Here is an 18,432-nt window from a genome sequence, read left to right as displayed (position 1 = left end):
TGTGACTTCACCCTTTCGTTGTTACGGTAGAAACCCCCGAACTTTTCTCTTAAAACGAAGCCTTAAAGCGCACTTAATATTAGAATGTCAAGTCTAGGATCATAAAACAGTAAAATTAAACTGAAGTTCAAGGGAAAGCAAATGAAATTCCTTGCAGTCGTACTTCACTAATACTGTACTGCAAATGCAATACTTATTTTAGTGACTTCTTTGAAGTTTTAATTTAATTTTGTCATTTTTTGTTGTTGCTATTTTGCTTTACGTCGCACCGACACAGATAGGTCTTATGGCGACGATGAGACAGGGAAGGGCTAGGAGTGGGAGGGAAGCGGCCGTGGCCTTAATTAACGTACAGCCCCAGCATTTGCCTGGTGTGAAAATGGGAAACCACGGAAAACCATCTTCAGGGCTGCCGACAGTTGGATTCGAACCTACTGTCTCCCGAATACTGGATACTGGCCGCACTTCTTAAGCGACTGCAGCTATCGAGCTCGGTAATTTTGTCAATTAACCATGTGAGACTAAAACTTAGCAAAAACGAAACACAAAACCGGTTTGTGCGTAACTGAATATGTTCGGAGTTAAGTTTTAAACTGTAGTTATTTCATTTTGCTATGCGCGTAATATATTGAAAAGTTATACGCTTAATAATGATTAGTGCGCTAGAAGATTCACAGTTCTTGAACGCGCGGTGCGCTTCGAATCCCCTTACATCAAATAAACAACTGTACAGAGTGCGCTTAGCGCATTCCCTAGCCCGATTATTCGGCTCAAACGGGACAGAATCCTATCCGGAAAATTCGTTGACATGAATAATACAGTGTATATACATTCTGATTACACTTCTTAATTGTACAACACTGTTGAAAAAACGGAAGACGGAAAGTACATTACAGTATAAATTCGACTTCAGTGGAATACTAGGCTATGCAACTTCCGTTAATAAACGAAGGTAGAGCTGCCTACAGCAATGCAACACCCGCACATTGACAAAAGCAGTAGCGGTGATTGGGAATGAGAAAAAAAAGCTAAAAATGGTAAGTTGTTGTTCGCTGAGTGAATTTCGACAGAGAGGTGAAGGTTGACAGTTAACCAACTAAAGTGCTGTAATAATATTTTTCTTGTTTTGTTTTGAGATGTTTATTCAGTACTGTGCAATAAAAGTTTCACCAAAGGAACAATCTTACGCATGTATTACAATTAAATAGAAGTGTGGCGTGATTATACAATTAAAATTCATTTACCGAGCTCGATAGCTGCAGTCGCTTAAGTGCGGCCAGTATCCAGTATTCGGGAGATGGTTGGTTCGAACCCCACTGTCGGCAGCCCTGAAGATGGTTTTCTGTGGTTTCCCAAGCAAATGCTGGGGCTGTACCTTAATTAAGGTCACGGACGCTTTCTTCCCACTCCTAGCCCTTTCCTGTCCCATCGTCACCATAAGACGTATCTGTGTCGGTACGACGTAAAGCAGCTTGCAAAAAGAAAAAACAAATCATTTAGAATTTTACTACACACTAAGAAATCATACTTAAGTTTCCATGACCTTGGCAAAGAAAAATAAAAAAGCCTCTGCTACCCTTCCTCACAGCACGAGCAAACTCTCCACTACTTGATGTCGCGCTATACAAGTCGGTTAGCAGGAGCGAACGACATTTTGTGCGCATTTTCGCTGATAATTTTGTTAATAATTAAAGAAAATAATGAAAAGAAGATAAGAAAGGATAAGACAAAAGGGCTTGTACAAATTGCTGATTAAAAAGAATTCCTAGTTTCAACCGGCTAAAATGAAAGAAAAATAATGATAATGTTTTCTCCACAAACTCCACAATAATAATAATAATAATAATAATAATACATACATACATACATACATACATACATACATTATCATTATAGACTGTTATGCCTTTCAGCGTTCAGTCTGCAAGCCTCTGTGAATTTACTAAATGTCGCCACAAACCTCGATTTGCAACTAGTGTTGTGGCCTCATTTAGTTCTATACCTCTTATCTTTAAATCTTTAGAAACCGAGTCTAACCATCGTCGTCTTGGTCTACCTCTACTTCTCTTACCCTCCATAGCAGAGTCCATTATTCTCCTAGGTAACATATCCTCCTCCATTCGCCTCACATGACCTCACCACCGAAGCCGGTTTATGCGTACAGCTTCATCCATCGAGTTCATTCCTAACTTAGCCTTTATCTCCTCATTCCGAGTACCCTCCTGCCATTGTTCCCACCTTTTGTACCAGCAATCATTCTTGCTACTTTCATGTCTGTTACTTCTAACTTATGAATAAGATATCCTGAATCCACCCAGCTTTCGCTTCCGTAAAGCAAAGTTGGTCTGAAAACAGACCGATGTAAAGATAGTTTCGTCTGAGAGCTGACTTCCTTCTTACAGAATACTGCTGATCGCAATTGCGAGCTCACTGCATTAGCTTTACGACACCTTGATTCAATCTCACTTACTATATTACCATCCTGGGAGAACACACAACCTAAATACTTGAAATTATCGACCAGTTCTAGCTTTGTATCACCAATCTGACATTCAGTTCTGTTGAATTTCTTACCTACTGACATCAATTTAGTCTTCGAGAGGCTAATTTTCATACCATACTCATTGCACCTATTTTCAAGTTCCAAGATATTAGACTGCAGGCTTTCGGCACAGTCTGCCATTAAGACCAAGTCGTCATCATAGGCCAAACTGCTTACTACATTTTCACCTAAGTGAATCCCTCCCTGCCATTGTATACCTTTCAGGAGATGATCCATGTAAACTACGAACAGCAAAGGTGAAAGATTACAGCCTTGTCTAACCCCTGTAATAATAATAATAATAATAATAATAATAATAATAATAATAATAATAATAATAATAAAACCAGATGCGCAGTACAGAGATTACACAATATAGCATCAAAGATACCGTACGAATAAACCAAGTTCATGGAAAACCTACATGAGCATAGCAAAAATCTCCGCTAGAGACGAGAAACGGCACAGCGTGCAGACTAACGTGGAATTACTACGACAAGAGAGTCATATCGCGTAATGCAACATTACGACATTACAAGACAGTTGTTTTGTCGGTAGCTTCATACGCCTCAGAAACCGCATCCCTTGGAGGCCACTCTAAAATTATAGAAATTGAAAAACAAGAAAAGAAAATTCTTTGGTAAATTTATGGTCTCACGACAGAAAATGGAATGTGGATTAAGAGAACAGCGGACCTCTACACGTTAACTGACAGGTTCACTGATGCCGTACGAAATTCTATGGCCACATCTAGGCCTATATCATTGACAGCGACAGACCCACCAAGAGATTATTTAAAGAAATCAACTCAAAGAAGGTCAAAATAAACTAGCTAGAAGAAAGTAAGGCCGTCCTCCAAGAAGTGAACATCACGGGTGACATCATAAAAGATCGTGGAGCTTTTAGCAGAATAGTAGCCAAGCACAAGAGATTTTGGGAGGATAAGAAGGCGAAAATCATCTGGCCAACAAACAAGTTCAAACGTGCTCTTTGAATGGGCATAACGAAGAAATAAATAAAGAAAGAAAGAAAGAACAGTAATAATAATAATAATAATAATAATAATAATAATAATAATAATAATAATAATAATCTCCGTAGGAAAAACAAAATGTATTACAAACATGAAGAACGCTCCAAAATTTTTGGCAAGAGATATTGGTCCACTGCAAAGAATAACGAAATTCAAATATCTGGGAGAAATAATTCAAGAAAATGGTGTAGACAAATCTGCAGTAGAAGAAAAGGTACGCAAGATGGAAAGAGCATATGGTATCACAAAGCATTTGTATAACAAAAAGTGTCTATCTAAAAATCTTAAAATGAGGCACTGCACTACAGTGGTGAAACCGGAATGCCTATATGTGAGTACATGCCTGGTACTTAACTATAAAGTTGAGGTACTAGAAAGGAGTTCATGAGAAAAATCTTAGGCCCTGTGGAAACAACAGACGTATGGAAATTAAGATATAATGATGAAATATACAGGAACATAGAAAACATGAGAGAAACCATCAGAAAAAGGAGATTTTTGGACGTATTTACAGAATGGATGATTCCAGATTAACAAAAAGGATTTTCAAGTGCCATTGGGACAAAAAGGCAACAACTAGCTGGATTCAAGAAGTAAAGAAAGATTTAGAAAGAATGATGTAAGAGAAAAAGAAACTCTGGTCAGAGAGATTTTTAGAAAGAGGATAGTAAGTATGAAAGGGTTCCAAGGAACATTGAACAAGAAACCTGGTGCGAAGTGGTCCGAGGATAGAAACAGCATAGTGAAAGGATGGTAGAATATTGGAAGGAACGAAAGAGAAAACAACAAATTATGAAGAATTGAATTGAAATTGGCACGTGGTCCTTAGCAGGCATCATCGGAAAGAAGAAGAAGAAGTTTAGTATTACATTTATGAGGTCTAGATGATCTGTCATTTTCTCACAATTCATGATCCTTTTATGAAAACACTCATTTTTCTTTTCATTTATCGGAACTCTACCTCCCCCGTGGGTGGAATCAAAGGATGTATTGGTTATCCATACCCCACTGCATGTCGTAAGAAGCTACTAACAGGGGAGCACCCAAAGAATCTGTACCTGCTCTCTCGTCTTTTAAGTCCCAAAACATATCAATGGTTCTATGCTTTTCCGTGAAGCGGAGAAAATGTACTCGCACATTTTTTATTATTGTTTATTATTATTATTATTATTATTATTATTATTATTATTATTATTATTATTATTATTATTATTATTATTATTATTATTATTATTTTGCATATACAATTGGCGCTGTTAAACCGATTTTTGAAACTGTGTTGACAGACAATCAGTCTCTCTATACTCAGTGGCCCGTGATAAGGGTATAAGCCAGTGATATTTTATTCAATATTGAAGAAGTCATTGAACATGTTATAACGAACGCTTGCTGTCGAGAAAGACTTCTGAGCCTTTCGACTTCCTAGTATAGTGGAAAATGCACGAAGATATCTCTTCAGCAATTAACTTTCTTCCCTCATTTCTTCCTTCTCGATTATTTGTCCCATTTTATCAATTTATTACTAATGGAAATAACAGATTCTCTTCGCTGTAGAGGCACAGTCTTGATAACGATTGGAGCATTGTGGTGAATTATAGTCTGGATTCGAAGCTCTTGATGGTCGGTAGTTCATTCTACAAGCAAACGCCTCAATGAGCCGGGCGTGTTTTGACAATAAAAAGACACTAGTATTTTGAGTACGCTTCTGTACAAATTTAATCTTGTTTGCAATTCAGATTTATTTTATCTCGTGTTTCCGCTATAAAATAAGAATAGCTTTGTTTTCATCTTTTGATATGCAGAGAAAAATAGAGTGGGCATAATAACATTTTGTTGAATATTCACTTTGTTTTCTACTGACCTAGTTTAAAATCGCTGCACGCATGCGTGGTTTAGCTTATGGGGGATGACCTTTACCTCTTTACTACTGCTTAGGAAGGGTGTTGGATCGTTAAGGTCGAACCTCCCTCTTACCCCATCTCTCTCTACTGCTGCATCATAGTTATCGATTCGGAGGCGTGTCTGCAGTGTTTCGCAGTGACTGTACTGTGTGCCTGTTAGCTTGCTCAAGATAGTTGCCGATGTGGCCGTCGCGGAGCGCTAGTGCCGTGTGTGACTGTGAGTTTGTGTTGCCTTTGGTTGGGACAGAAAGCAGCGCCGACCGTGTGGGCAGGTAGGAGGAGGGAGCAAGAAGTGCAGGAGAGTGGGGAGTGAAGGAGAACGCCGACTTGTATGTGTGAGCGCACGCACCAACGAGAACCGAAGCTCGGGTTTACACGCATTGCCACCTGTTGCGTGGTGCAACTCTCATAGAGGCATTGGAGTTCTGGAAGCAGACGAGAACAGACAGCTTGTAGTCTTAGCATTTCAGTCTGTTTGTGTTATTGTTGTTTTCATCTTTCACTTTATGTTCTCTGACGATAAATGGGGAAGAAGATGGAAAGAATTTAAGATCTCCTTGTAACCATAGAAACGGAACAAGTGAAGTGAGTCATCCGCTACCGTATCATCATCTTTACCAGACTACAATTAACGGTTGTTGCTTTTTAGGAATTTGCCTACGAACCCGTTAGAGAGACGGTGCGATTACGAAATGTTCCACTTTTTGTTACCGTATGGTCTCATTTCTTCGCACGTGGGTCGCTATTGTGTCTGTTGTTCCTGTGACTAAAATTTTCTTCACGTTGTGAAGCATCTTTGACGAGATAACACGCAAGATAGAGGTAGTGGCTTATCTTTAATTATTGATCCGTTTGCAATGGTACGCAAACAGGATGACTGTATGTGGCTTTGATTCGCGGCAATAGGTCACTATTCCAAGGCCTGCTAAAATTACCAATTCTGAACTTGTGGATGGCCTACTGTCGTCAAGATGTGTGATATTGAGGTTGCGTGTGTGAATTATTATGACGAAAGTTGTTTGTGTTTTTGTTATATACAGTTTATATCAATGAATAATGAAAGGTGTGCTCTTAGCGTGACTTCATAGGTTCGTTTATATCATCTCTTGACTTGGTTCGTTAATACGGAAGTGTTCGTGGAAGAAGTTGTTAGCATTCTACGTGCAACCTTTGTTAGCCAGAACGAGGAAGAAAAGCAAGTGACTGAACCAGGATAGTGACATTGAGTGGTTGCATTGAAGGTTAGGTTTAGATGTCCACTTGGCATTAGTGGCGCTGAGATAGTTGCATTATTAGACAGCTTGATGGTGCACGATGCCTGTTGTGTGAAATGGTGCCAAATTAGAATCGTGTAACAGATATCCGAATTCAGTGCTATTAGTCGACTTCTTTGAAAATAAATATGAACTAGACAGTAGCTTTGTGTGAGATGCCGGAAAGTTGCTATGTCGTGGGCTGATTTGAGTACTCTCGCGTTGGTTCCCAGTAAGGTGGGCAGTCTTTTAGGAGCATTAGTTCGACAGTGGCAAGACATGTTGGGAGTATTTTGTCTCAGGTAAGAGGGAAATAAATTATCTTATTTTGTTATTTTATACCATATGAGTTGCATTGTGCATTCTTGTTATTCGGTCGTTAATTTGTCAACATTCATTATGTTGACTGAGTCATACAATTTTACCTGCCATTCATTTAATTTAACGTCGGGGTGTGTGTGGGAAATACTGGAATTCGACCTCCGAAAATTGAGTTCGAATGTTCATATTTGTTTAGTCATTTCCTTGGCACCGTAAAATGTTAAGGAAGGGTAGTAGACATAACCTTTAAAACCCTTTAGATTGGGACTTATCATTTTCTTTAAATGCTGGAGCTCTGAAGTGTGCATGCATTAGTGCATTTCCAGAGTTCTTCAAAGTATGTTTTCGATTTCCCTTCAATATATTTTTTGTAGTAACGTCTGCTTGGCATTTGTTTAAAAGGAAGAAACTGGAAAGGCGTAACTATACCTAAACATTGAAAATCAATCTTAATTTTATACTTCTACATTTCAACAAGACAGCATCGCACTCAGCAGTTAATCAGCACAGGAATCCTGAATTTCAAATACTATAATATGAAGCGTAGTTTTATAGGAGTAGTGGCAGAACAATAGCAACAACAGAAAAACAATCCTGAAAGACTGACAAACATAAACATTCCATTTGAATATTTTGAAAAAGAATCCAGTATAATTCGATGGGAAATCACACCTAAACATTTTGTAAAACTGAACTAAAGTTGGAAACAAAATCATGAAAAGTGCAAGTGATGATGTAGGATGCTTTAAAGAGTCCTTGATTACACACATTGTGATGATAGATTGCACTAATAAATTCGAACAGTAATATTTTTAAATTTACAAACTGACTAACGTAGTTAAACACAGAAGCTTAAAAGAGATGTACATTACTGCAAATATTTTGTAATTTGCATCTCACCGGGTAACTCCTGACCATCGCACGTGGATTTTGGGGGCGTGGTAGCCGAGTGGCATGTTCACTAGCTTTCCACCAAAGCGGCCGCGGTTTGAATCCCGACCAATATATGTAAACAGATTAATCACGGTATAAATTGTTGTTTTCTTATGTTGGATGATTATATGGGAAGTCATTCCTTTTCGTTTGGAATTTCGCGTAAAGCTGTTAAGATCACGAAATAAATACCCAGCGCTTACTACAATTCATTTTTAGTCATGTAGCTTTAAATATAATTAGGTAATTATTCAAGGGATATTGTCAGAGATTCGTGTAGCTTATAATAATTCTTAATTGTTCATTTATTTGTTTTTGAAATAAGACCTTGAGGAAATCATTGTTAACTTCTGTGTCGATTTACCCTGTTACATGTCCAATATACTTCGTCTTCGAAATATTTGGAGGAGTAAATCCGGAAGCTAGTCTATTGGTGTAGGGGTAACGTGCCTTCGTCTTGCCCAGAGGCCTTGCGTCCAGTTCCCGGGAATCCATGGATTTTTAATTCTGGACCGAGGGTGGGCAGGAACGGTCTTCATTCAGCCTCGCGAAACCAACAGAGAAGCTGTCATATACGAGAGGCAGCAAACCCGGTCAAGAAAGCCAAACAACGGCCGAAGATGTCGTTACGTTGGCCACGCGGCACGACATTATCAGCAGGCTATTTGACGGGCAGCAGTCGTTTTGGTAGACCAGACTGTGACGGGCTTTCGACACGGGTTTGGGGTTTTTAGTGAACCCAGTAGTACTACATATTTTGGAGCGAATTTCCATGACTTTTCAGACGGAGGGCGTGATAGCGAAGTGGCATAGTCTCTGGCTTCTCTCCTAGGCGGTCGTGGTTCGAATCTCGGCCATTGCGTGTTGGATTCTTGAAATGAAACGTCACGTCCCTGTAGTTGGGATTCCACGTACAGCTGGAGGTGGCGTGGCTATGATTATATCTTTTTTTAATTTGCTATTTGCTACTTGCTTTATGTCGCACCGACACAGATATGTGTTATGGTGACGATGGGACAGGAAGGGACTAGGAGTGGCAAGGAAGCAGCTGTGAGCTTAATTAAGGTACAGCCCCAGCAAACATGGGAAACAACGGAAAACCATCTTCAGGGCTGCCGACAATGGGGTTCGAACCCACTATCTCCCGATTACTGGATACTGGTCGCACTTACGCGACTGCAGCTATCGAGCTCGGTATGATTATATCAGTAAAGATGGGATAGGAGAGGGCTAGGAGGAAGCGGCCGGGGCCTTTATTAAGGTACAGCCCCAGCATTTGCCTGGTGTAAAAATGCGAAACCACGGAAAAACATTTTCAAGGCTGCCGACAGTGAATTCTCGAATTCAAGCTCACAGCTGCGCGTCCCTAACCGCACGGCCAACTCGCTAGATCGTGTAAAACTACAAGCTTGTTTGCTGTTGTCTTGTTCGTTCGCTTTTCAAAGAATACTCATCTGTGCTGTTTAAACTCTGTCGTACCGAGTTCGTTGTGGCTGTTCCCTTTATTCCTCGTTTTATCAACCTGTATTGACTTCAATGTTACTATCTCTTCTGGAAGCCATTTGAGCCGGATAACTGCCTCTGAGTTTCGTTATCAGTCAGCTGAGACATGATGTGTAATCTTGTGATTAAAGTCTTTCTTAATCAATCTGTGTATTACCGTGGCTGTGAAACAGTGCCCCCTGTCAGTTTGTCTTAAGAGCGTGTGTAGGTGTTGCCATGGTTACTGTGCCTGCCCTTGTATCGACATGCAAAACGTGTTTCATTCAAGAGAACCCTTTGTGTATGTGTTGGTATAACCCAGAGAGTTGCAGGCTTGTTACTCACCCCTGCTCGCGACAGATGCGCTCTTCCACTGTATAATGCGGTATAATGTAGGAGTTCACTAAACTTTGGAATGCTGTTAAACATCAGCTTGTTCGCAGATTCCCTTAGGAATAAATGCTAAGGCTATTTGCATATAATATTGCTTGATGAATATATATTTTACCCTTGCGTTATTCGTTCTTTCATGCATTATACTGAATATATGTTCTTGATAATTACATTTTACCGAGCTCGATAGCTGCAGTCGCTGAAGTGCGGCCAGTATCCCGTAGCCGGGAGATAGTGGGTTTGAACCCCACTGTCAGCAGCTCTGAAGATGGTTTCCCGTGTTTTCCTATTTTCACACCAGGTAAAACCGAGCTCGATAGCTGCAGTCGCTTAAGTGCGGCCAGTATACAGTAATCGGGAGATCGTGGGTTCGAGCCCCACTGTCGGCAGCCCTGAAGATGGTTTTCCGTGGTTTCCCATTTTCGCACCAGGCAAATGCCGGGGCTGTACCTTAATTAAGGCCACGGCCGCATCCTTCCACTTCCTAGGCAGTTCCCATCCCATCGTCGCCATAAGACCTATCTGTGTTGGTGCGACGTAAAGCAATAAAAAAAAAAAAAAAAAAAAAACCAAACACCAGGTAAATGCTGGGGCTGTACCTTAATTAAGGCCACAGCCATTCCCTTGCCACTCCTGGCCCCTTCCTGTCCCATCGTCGCCATAAGACCTATCTGTGTCGGTGCGACTTAAGGCCAGTTGTAAACAATTAATAAACCTGAAGGTTGGTCGAGGAGATTCAACACTGATGTTAACTGCGAACTGGAACCCGAGTTAAAAAAAAAATTCGCTGTTCTCGGTATAGGTGACAGGCAAAGAAAAGATGATGTAAGTCTTGAATCGGCTGATTATCGCATGGACAGTAGGGAGAGTCAATAACTCCAATGCGACATAACTGGCTTCTAAAGTTTCCATGATCGAGATGTTAAATATATTTTCTGTCGGTGTCTCATTTGGAGAACCAAGGTTTTGTTGGCAAGTCTGGTCGATGTGAAGCATAGAACTTTGCTTTATTTTTTCGAATTTATCCCTAAAGTTGATTCTCGTTTGTTAAAATTGTCGATCTACAGTATAATTACATGATAATGAGAGAAATGTTCACACTAACTCAATAAATAGAAATATTCTAAAATAAATTCAACTTAACTGTGATATAAACAACATGCGAATACCGATGTAAATGTTTCTGCATATATTTTTCCCTCCACATATCTACCAATTTGAAACGGGTGTATTTTCTTATGCGGTATAGGTCTGTGCTCTCCTCCACTAAATAAATACTATTTGAGTCATAGACTCTTGATTTAGTCTTCGGGATAAGTTACTTTATTGAAACAAAAATATATATATATATATTTAGGCCTTCACTTAAACCTGATGGAAACATTGTAATTTTACTAACAAAAAGTGAGACACAGTGTACTGAAACTTAAACATTCCAACCAGTGGAGGAATTTGTTGAAAAGCTGAGCTGAGTATTACTAATCAGTCAGTGATTTTAGCTGCCTGGGGAGACTGATTACCTCGAATCGATTAGGGGCACCTCAGTCGTCTTCACAAAAAACACTGCGAAACTTCGGCAAACTGTACGTAAGGTACGGTTCAACAGGGAAGAAAATCCGAATAATTAACAGACCGTGGAAGCTTCACACGAGATGCGGAAACACCACATTATTTTTACAGAGTGTGACACTTGTAACAGTAATTTTTTTTTGTTGAAAATTTTCACTAAATGGTAAAATTTTCGATAATGTTGTTAAGAAATTGCCGGGCTGAGTAGCTCGGACACTTAGAGCGCTGGCCTTGTGAGCACAATTTGTTTTGCTTTTTCGAAGGAAGACGTAGAAATTGGAGTGGAAAAGAAAAAAAAAAACAAAGTAGAGTGATTTATACAACTCTTAAAAGATGTGTACTTCTCTGTTTTTCTAACATTGTTTTTTGTTTCTCATGTGAAAGAGCTCTCTCATAGTGAAATAACGTGAGTTACACAGGGCAATAAAGACATTAACAGACTGAAAAATATAATTTTGTGACAAGATACATGAAATATTTTTCTGTTGTTTAACTGTATTATTTAAAATTTTCATATCGTATGCCCAACCCTTGTCCCATAATTTCACCATCATTGTCCCCCCTCCCATGAGCTCGGTTGTTCGCGACGTCACCAGGAAGATTTATTTTTACGTTCAGAAGATTTTCAAAATAATGCCCTTCACCTCTCCAGTGATTCCCTGGGATCTACTGTCATGAGTTCACACCTGATTTACACCCCCCCCCCTCCAAAAAAACCTATTAATTTCCTTTTTCCCTCTCTTGCTAAGATTCTGCATTACTGTCCAGAAAGGTTTCTTTGCTGCTTGACCTAATAAATAAATAAATAAATAAATAAAATCCTCCCACGACTTCTTGAATTCAACGCCACGAACCTGCTACGCAGGCGTAGCAGGGGGAGAGGTGATACTCCCACGTGGCGCGTCCCAGGTGGCGGATAGGGGAGTCCTAACCGGCTTGCCGGCGGACTTGAGGGAAATAAAATACCTCTCGCGGACCAAACACACTACCCCCTGCGGGTGGGGGACGCACATGTAGAATACACCCGCGGTATCCCCTGCCTGTCGTAAGAGGCGACTAAAAGGGGCGACCAAGGGCTGACTGAATTAGAACCATGAAACTAATTTTGAATCGTACCATCACGCGGGGAACACCATAGGTTGCCTGTACTTGCGAGTAGTACCACTAAATTCGGTACGAAATAGGTTTGTGATTAGTAGCAGTAAAAGCCTGGCCTGGTGGATTCCAGTACCCGTGCGTTGTACCCATGTGAGCAACACCGCGGGTCTGGGCGTAGCCTGTGAGTTGTACCACTCTATGAGCAGCACCGTGGGTCTGCGTTGCCTGTGATTAGTACCCACTATGTGAGGAACACCACGGGAATACCGGCGCCCGTGTTTAGTACACCTAGGTGGGGAACCTTCTCGGTTTGCGTTGACTCTGAGTTGGGCCATTGTGTGAGACACACCATAGGTCTGCGTTACTTGTACGTATTGCAATACTTGTGAGTAGTACCATCTTTTGTGGAACACCGTGAGTCTTCGCCACTTCTGATTAATACCCCAACATGACACATACCATGGTTCTATTTTACTCGCGACATGTACCATTCTGTGGGGCCTTAGACGTGGATTTTGCACCCCCTTTAGACACCAAGCATCATTGTGCTTTATAAGTGGTTCCTTGGTCGGTAATAATGTTATTTTCGATCTGTATTGAATCCGATCCACTGGTTTTTGTTTGTTTGTTTGTTTTGTGTTTTGTTGAGTTCATGTCCATCCATTCATCCTTCATGCCATATTTTATTTTTATTTTGGTCAGTGGATGCCTTTGCAATTTTTGTTCTTTCATTTCGTACCATTAGGGGCCGATGACCTTCGATGTTAGGCCCCTTAAAACAACAAGCATCATCATCATTGAATTCAACGCCTTGTTTCGCTCTGTTTTTTTCATCTACGTACACTTTCCTGTCTGCATCAGTCCTTGTTTGGAGCTTTTTCTGATACGCCTTCTTTTTACGTTGACAAGCTGCCCTCACTTTATCACTCCACCAAGATGTTAGCTTTTTCCTATCTTTACACACAGTTGTTCCTAGACTTTCCCTTGTGCTGGAGGCAGGGGAGGGAGGAGACGCTGTTCTATCCCTTCAGAGGTACTGTAGTGTCAAACACAAAGGTTGTGGTAGCAATTTGAAATTTAAAGGGGGAAAATCAATTTCTTCCTCTGTTTACTCTTTTTTTTTACAATTTGCTTTACATCGCACCGACACAGATAGGTCTTACGGCGACCATGGGGTAGAAGGGGGCGAGGAGGGGGAAGGAAGCGACCATGGTCATATTTAAGGTATAGCCCCCTTCATGAGCCTGGTGTGAAAATGGGAACTACGGAAAATCATCTTCATGGCTGCCATCAGCGGTGTTCGAAGCCACCATCTCCCGAATGCAAGCTGACAACTACGTGACCAAAATCACGCGGCCACTTGCTCGGTGTCGGTGTTGACCGCGGATAATTGAGGGTACATTACCACCTTTAAAGATGTAAAGCTCCCCTTCACAGTCTGGTGTAACAAAAGCATGGGAATAATAATAATAATAATAATAATAATAATAATAATAATAATAATAATAATAATAATAATAATAATGAAACAAAGACGTGACTGGTTCAAGCTTAAGTATTTCCTATCGCCAAATGTGGTTCCGAGACCTTGACTGTAAATGTTTCAAGCCATAGGAGAATGCGAAGCCTTCGAGATAACATGCTATCGAAGAATGCTACGGCTGTCATGGGTAGTAAAAAGAATGAATGACTCCATTCTGAAGGAGGTAAGGAATGCTCCTAACATACGCCTAATCCCAAATATCCAAAGGCAAATACTGAAAATTTTCGGCCATCACCGGCGAGACGGTATATAGAAACACGTCATTCAAGGCAAAGTTGATGAGAAAAGGCTGAGGGAACGTGCTCCGAACGGGTACATTGACCAGATAAAGAATTTGACGAATGTGCCACTTGAAAGAATAATGCACACAGCAGAAGACCGCGATACGCGGTTGAGTATTGCTCACGGAATTGCTTGAAGTGTTACGACATTCGAAATCGAACCACGGCAAAGGTGATCTCGCAAGAATGCAACTGCTGGTTGTAGAAAGAAAGCAGTATATACACTTGTTGTCAGTTGCGTGTCTACGTTTATGATTTTCGTGGGAAACGATAAACATTTTACAGCAAGGCAGCATTATCTCGAAGTATTGAAAGGCTCTGTAGTTTATGACTTCGTTCGCTACGTGCTATTCACAGTACGGTATGTCTTTATTTCCTCTGGGAATCTCTTTACTCTCTGCTACTGTGGGATTTCCGAATCTCGTGACTTGGGCTAGTGAACGTTTTTTGCTCCCCAGGAGCAAGAATTTATTATAGGCTACAACCTTTTTTTTTTTTTTTTTTTTTTTTTTTCTGAAGAGGGGAGAAGTTCATCACCCTTCTGTTGAACAAGAAGTACATTAATTAACAAGTGTTTGGCTCCTTCGACTAAAAGTTGGCGTAGTAGGTTGCCGGTCGGCGAGCCTAGGTTCAATTCCCCGCTCCTGTCATGAATGTCAAGATGTGTTTGAAGGAATGGGACGGGTTGCTCACACCTGGCATTGGTTTCACTTATCATGCTCCTCTTTTTTTTTTTTTTTCGTATTTCTTGTCCGCCTTCTCTTTGTCGGTTCTTCTTCTCTGGAGGCACCGACAGCACTAGGTTTACGAGGTCTGGGGAGTCATCCTTTCAGAACCGTTTCCTTACCGTCAGCAACATGAAGATGTTTTTCCATGGTTTCCTATTTTTACACAGGCACATGTACCTCAATTTAAGCCACGGCCGCTTCCTTCCCTGTGCCATAATCACCGAAAATATATTCGAGTTACTGTGACTTAACTCCCTAGTTTGGATTATGTAGCTAACAGCTTGCATTCAGGAGATTGTGGTTTCGAACCCCCACTGTCGGCAGCCCTGAAGATGGTTTTGCGTGGTTTCCCATTTTCACACCAGGCAGATGCTGGGGTTGTATCTTAAACCCACGGACACTTCCTTCCCACTCCTAGCCTTTGCCTATCCCATCGTCACCATAAGACCCATCTATGTCGATGCGACGTAAAGCAAATTGAAAAAAAAAGTTCGCTAGCAAAGAAAAATCGCTCTCAGTTTTGCCGATATCATTATTCGATACCGGTATTCCTTTTTCGCCCTCTGTTAGGGCTGAGAGGGTAAGAAAATATTTTTTCTTTCCATTAAATCAACTATATATATTATGGCCTTCGTCCTTGGGACATGTGGCCATTAACAATGTACAATGATAAAATGTTGCAGAAAAGAAAAAAACAAATTGGACAGCATGGTAAAATACATATAGAATGACAGAAAGGACCTAGAAGAGAGTAAATAAGAGGAAAACACAGTTGTTTCTTTAGTATGTACACCAGTTTTCGTCAAGCATTTTTCAGTTGCACCATACGCGTTGGTCTCCGGTTGCCAGTAACAGCTGGAAAGGGAACTCGAAGGTGATGTGGTTGACATGTCTTGTGTATCTTGGACTACACGAGCATTGTGCTGTTTGGAGAACTTCAATCCTGTTGAGGTGAGCGGGGAATGAAGCATGGTTTGAATCTCATCCGGATGATGGTGGCTGCTGACGTCTTGATAACATGGCTTGTATGGGAATGCCGGCTGAATGGAGGCATAGTAAAGATCTCTGTGTTGAGTAATCGTGTTCCACAGAGCTGTCCATTCAGAGTAAGTTTTCCTTCTGCTATTTACATAAAAATCAGTGCAGGGGAGGCGTAATGAAAGGAATAAGCCAGTGCGTGCGCCTTGTTTGCCACACTGTCAACCAGATCGTGTATGGAAGTCCTGAGTGTCCTTTCACCCATAAAAATGACACACTCTTTCCGACCGATTTCATGACGGACGATAATTCTAATATTTCATAGATGCAAGAGTGTGTTCGTATGTTTCTTTGAGGGTGCCCGAATTTTCTGATAGCACTTTGAGAATCTGAAATGAAAAGTATTTCATGAAAATGTCCTGAGTAGTTCAGTGCCTCCCAGATGGATGCTTCAATGGGAATAGAAAAATGGCCATATTCGTGTGTTTGCACGCAAAAGTATGAAAAAAACCAACCTAATATATGAACTTTGCACCGTCAGTATAAACGTCGGCGTCATCTGAGCAGTTAGATTCAATAAAGTCCCTTGCGTGTTTATTTGGAGCAGGCTCTTCTTGTAAGTAACAATGTACAGAGCCTCCGTGGCTCAGGCGGCAGCGCGCCGACCTCTCACCGCTGGGTTCCGTGGTTCACATCCTGGTTCACTCCATGCGAGATTTGTGCTGGACAAAGCGCAGGTAGGACAGGTTTTCCTCCGGGCACTCCGGTTTTCCCTGTCATTCATTAATCATTGTCCCAGAGGTGTGCGACAGGCTTCGGCAGCCGGCACAATTCCTATACTCGCCGCTAGATCGGGGCTTCATTCATTCCATTCCTGACCCGGTCGAAAGAGTGGAAACAGGATGTTGATTTTCAGCATTATACACCTCCCTACATTTCAGCTCTAAGCGATTGCCGAGATGGTACTCAATATGTACTGTATGTCGTGACCGCTTCCTTCTCAACTTATAGTCACATTTATTTACACATACACCAGTCTTCATCAGGTTGTCAGACAACATTTCAAACACATTAACGGGACTGATGCGTAGCCTAGTAATCTCCCAAGCTCCTTGCACGAATAAAGAACAAAAATATAAGAGGAATTCCGAACAGAGAGTGTGGAGTCTTCTTACCTGATGAAAAGGTTGGACTTAAGGATTGGAATAATTTATCAAGGGTTGATAAATTAACAACATTTTTGAAATCTTTTCAAAACATACTGGGTAAAGAACTGATAGGGAAACTGCCACCTGGCCCGAAATGTATTGACTAGGAATATCGAGGTATTGAAAATATCTTGGGGCCCAACTTCAGTTGGAAAATTGTATCTTTTTCCTGTCTTGACTGTGGCAAGCGATATGAAATCGTTGCCGTCGTCCTCATGACACTTACGTTATTATTTGATTCGCATTTTTCTTCTTTCCTCTAGTGATTCACTGCAGTGTTCTTCCCTTCAACTCATCCTCTCCAACGACATTAACAACAGGTCTGTTGGGCTCTGTAAAATGCTAATTATCAGTGCAGGGTGTCCATGTAAAAAAAAAAGGAAAAGAATATTCACTGTTTGATAGACACTGATGGCGCCACAGTCTGCTAGGGCGCCTACCTGTTCGAATTGGTGTAGAAAGAACGGGTCACTATCCCGCGATCGGTACGTGTTGACCTTGGTTTTCAGAATGGGGTGATCACTTTATAAATATACAAAGTCTTTGGTCGGCGTCGTCCTTGAGTCACTGCAGGTAATTTATAATTTTCCGTGTATTGCTGTATCTCCTTTTCCGTCACGCTCTTGTCTGGATTTTATTAGGTGGTCTTTTCCTAGTTGTGGTGGACTTCGTACCGCCTCCCGTGACAATAGCATACATTTCCATTAAAGTACTCGTGTTCGTGACACACCAGGCTTCTGGGAATAGACCACCTGGTATCTTTCCGGAAGTAAGAGATAAGTGTACATTGTCCCGACGAGGAAAAGTGTCACTTTCAGAGAGTTTCACCCGCTCGCCACCAGACTTGTCGGGTAGTACCGAACTGGTCCGACGGTCAAAACATTCCGAAGATACTTTTTCTTCCATAGCGATGGGTTGCGGTTGAACTGGTCCGACGGTTAGTTGGCAGGTAGAGGCGGTAGAATAACACCCATGGTATCCCCTCCGTGTCGTAAGAGGCGACTAAAAGGAGCCCCAGGGGCTCTGCGCTTTGGAGTGTGGGTTGGCGACCACGGGGCCCTTACCCGAGTCCTGATATTGCTTCCACTTTCTTGCGCCAGGCTCCTCAGTTCCCCTACCCCTCAAAAACTTCAGTAACTCGCTTCAGTAGACTCACTGTTAGTTCTCAG

At 41.3% G+C, this 18,432-nt stretch overlaps 1 protein-coding gene across 3 annotated transcripts in view; it reads left to right on the top strand.

Moving 5' to 3' along the window:
- The window catches only part of LOC136884411 (MOB kinase activator-like 2), a 604,905-nt gene that overhangs the window by 508,230 nt on the left and 78,243 nt on the right, over nt 1-18,432 (top strand). Inside the window, exon 1 of one of the 3 annotated variants that reach the window (XM_067156549.2) lies at nt 6,075-7,031. The exons of the other annotated variants lie outside the window; for them this stretch is intronic. Coding sequence (XP_067012650.1) covers nt 6,922-7,031 — 110 coding nt within the window. The 5' untranslated portion in view covers nt 6,075-6,921. Of the gene's footprint in view, nt 1-6,074; nt 7,032-18,432 lie in introns of those variants that run through there. 3 annotated transcript variants of the gene reach the window in all.

The sequence above is a fragment of the Anabrus simplex genome, chromosome 12, assembly GCF_040414725.1.
Source record: "Anabrus simplex isolate iqAnaSimp1 chromosome 12, ASM4041472v1, whole genome shotgun sequence".
NCBI lineage: Eukaryota > Metazoa > Arthropoda > Insecta > Orthoptera > Tettigoniidae > Anabrus > Anabrus simplex.
This window is presented reverse-complemented; position numbering and strand designations above follow the sequence as displayed.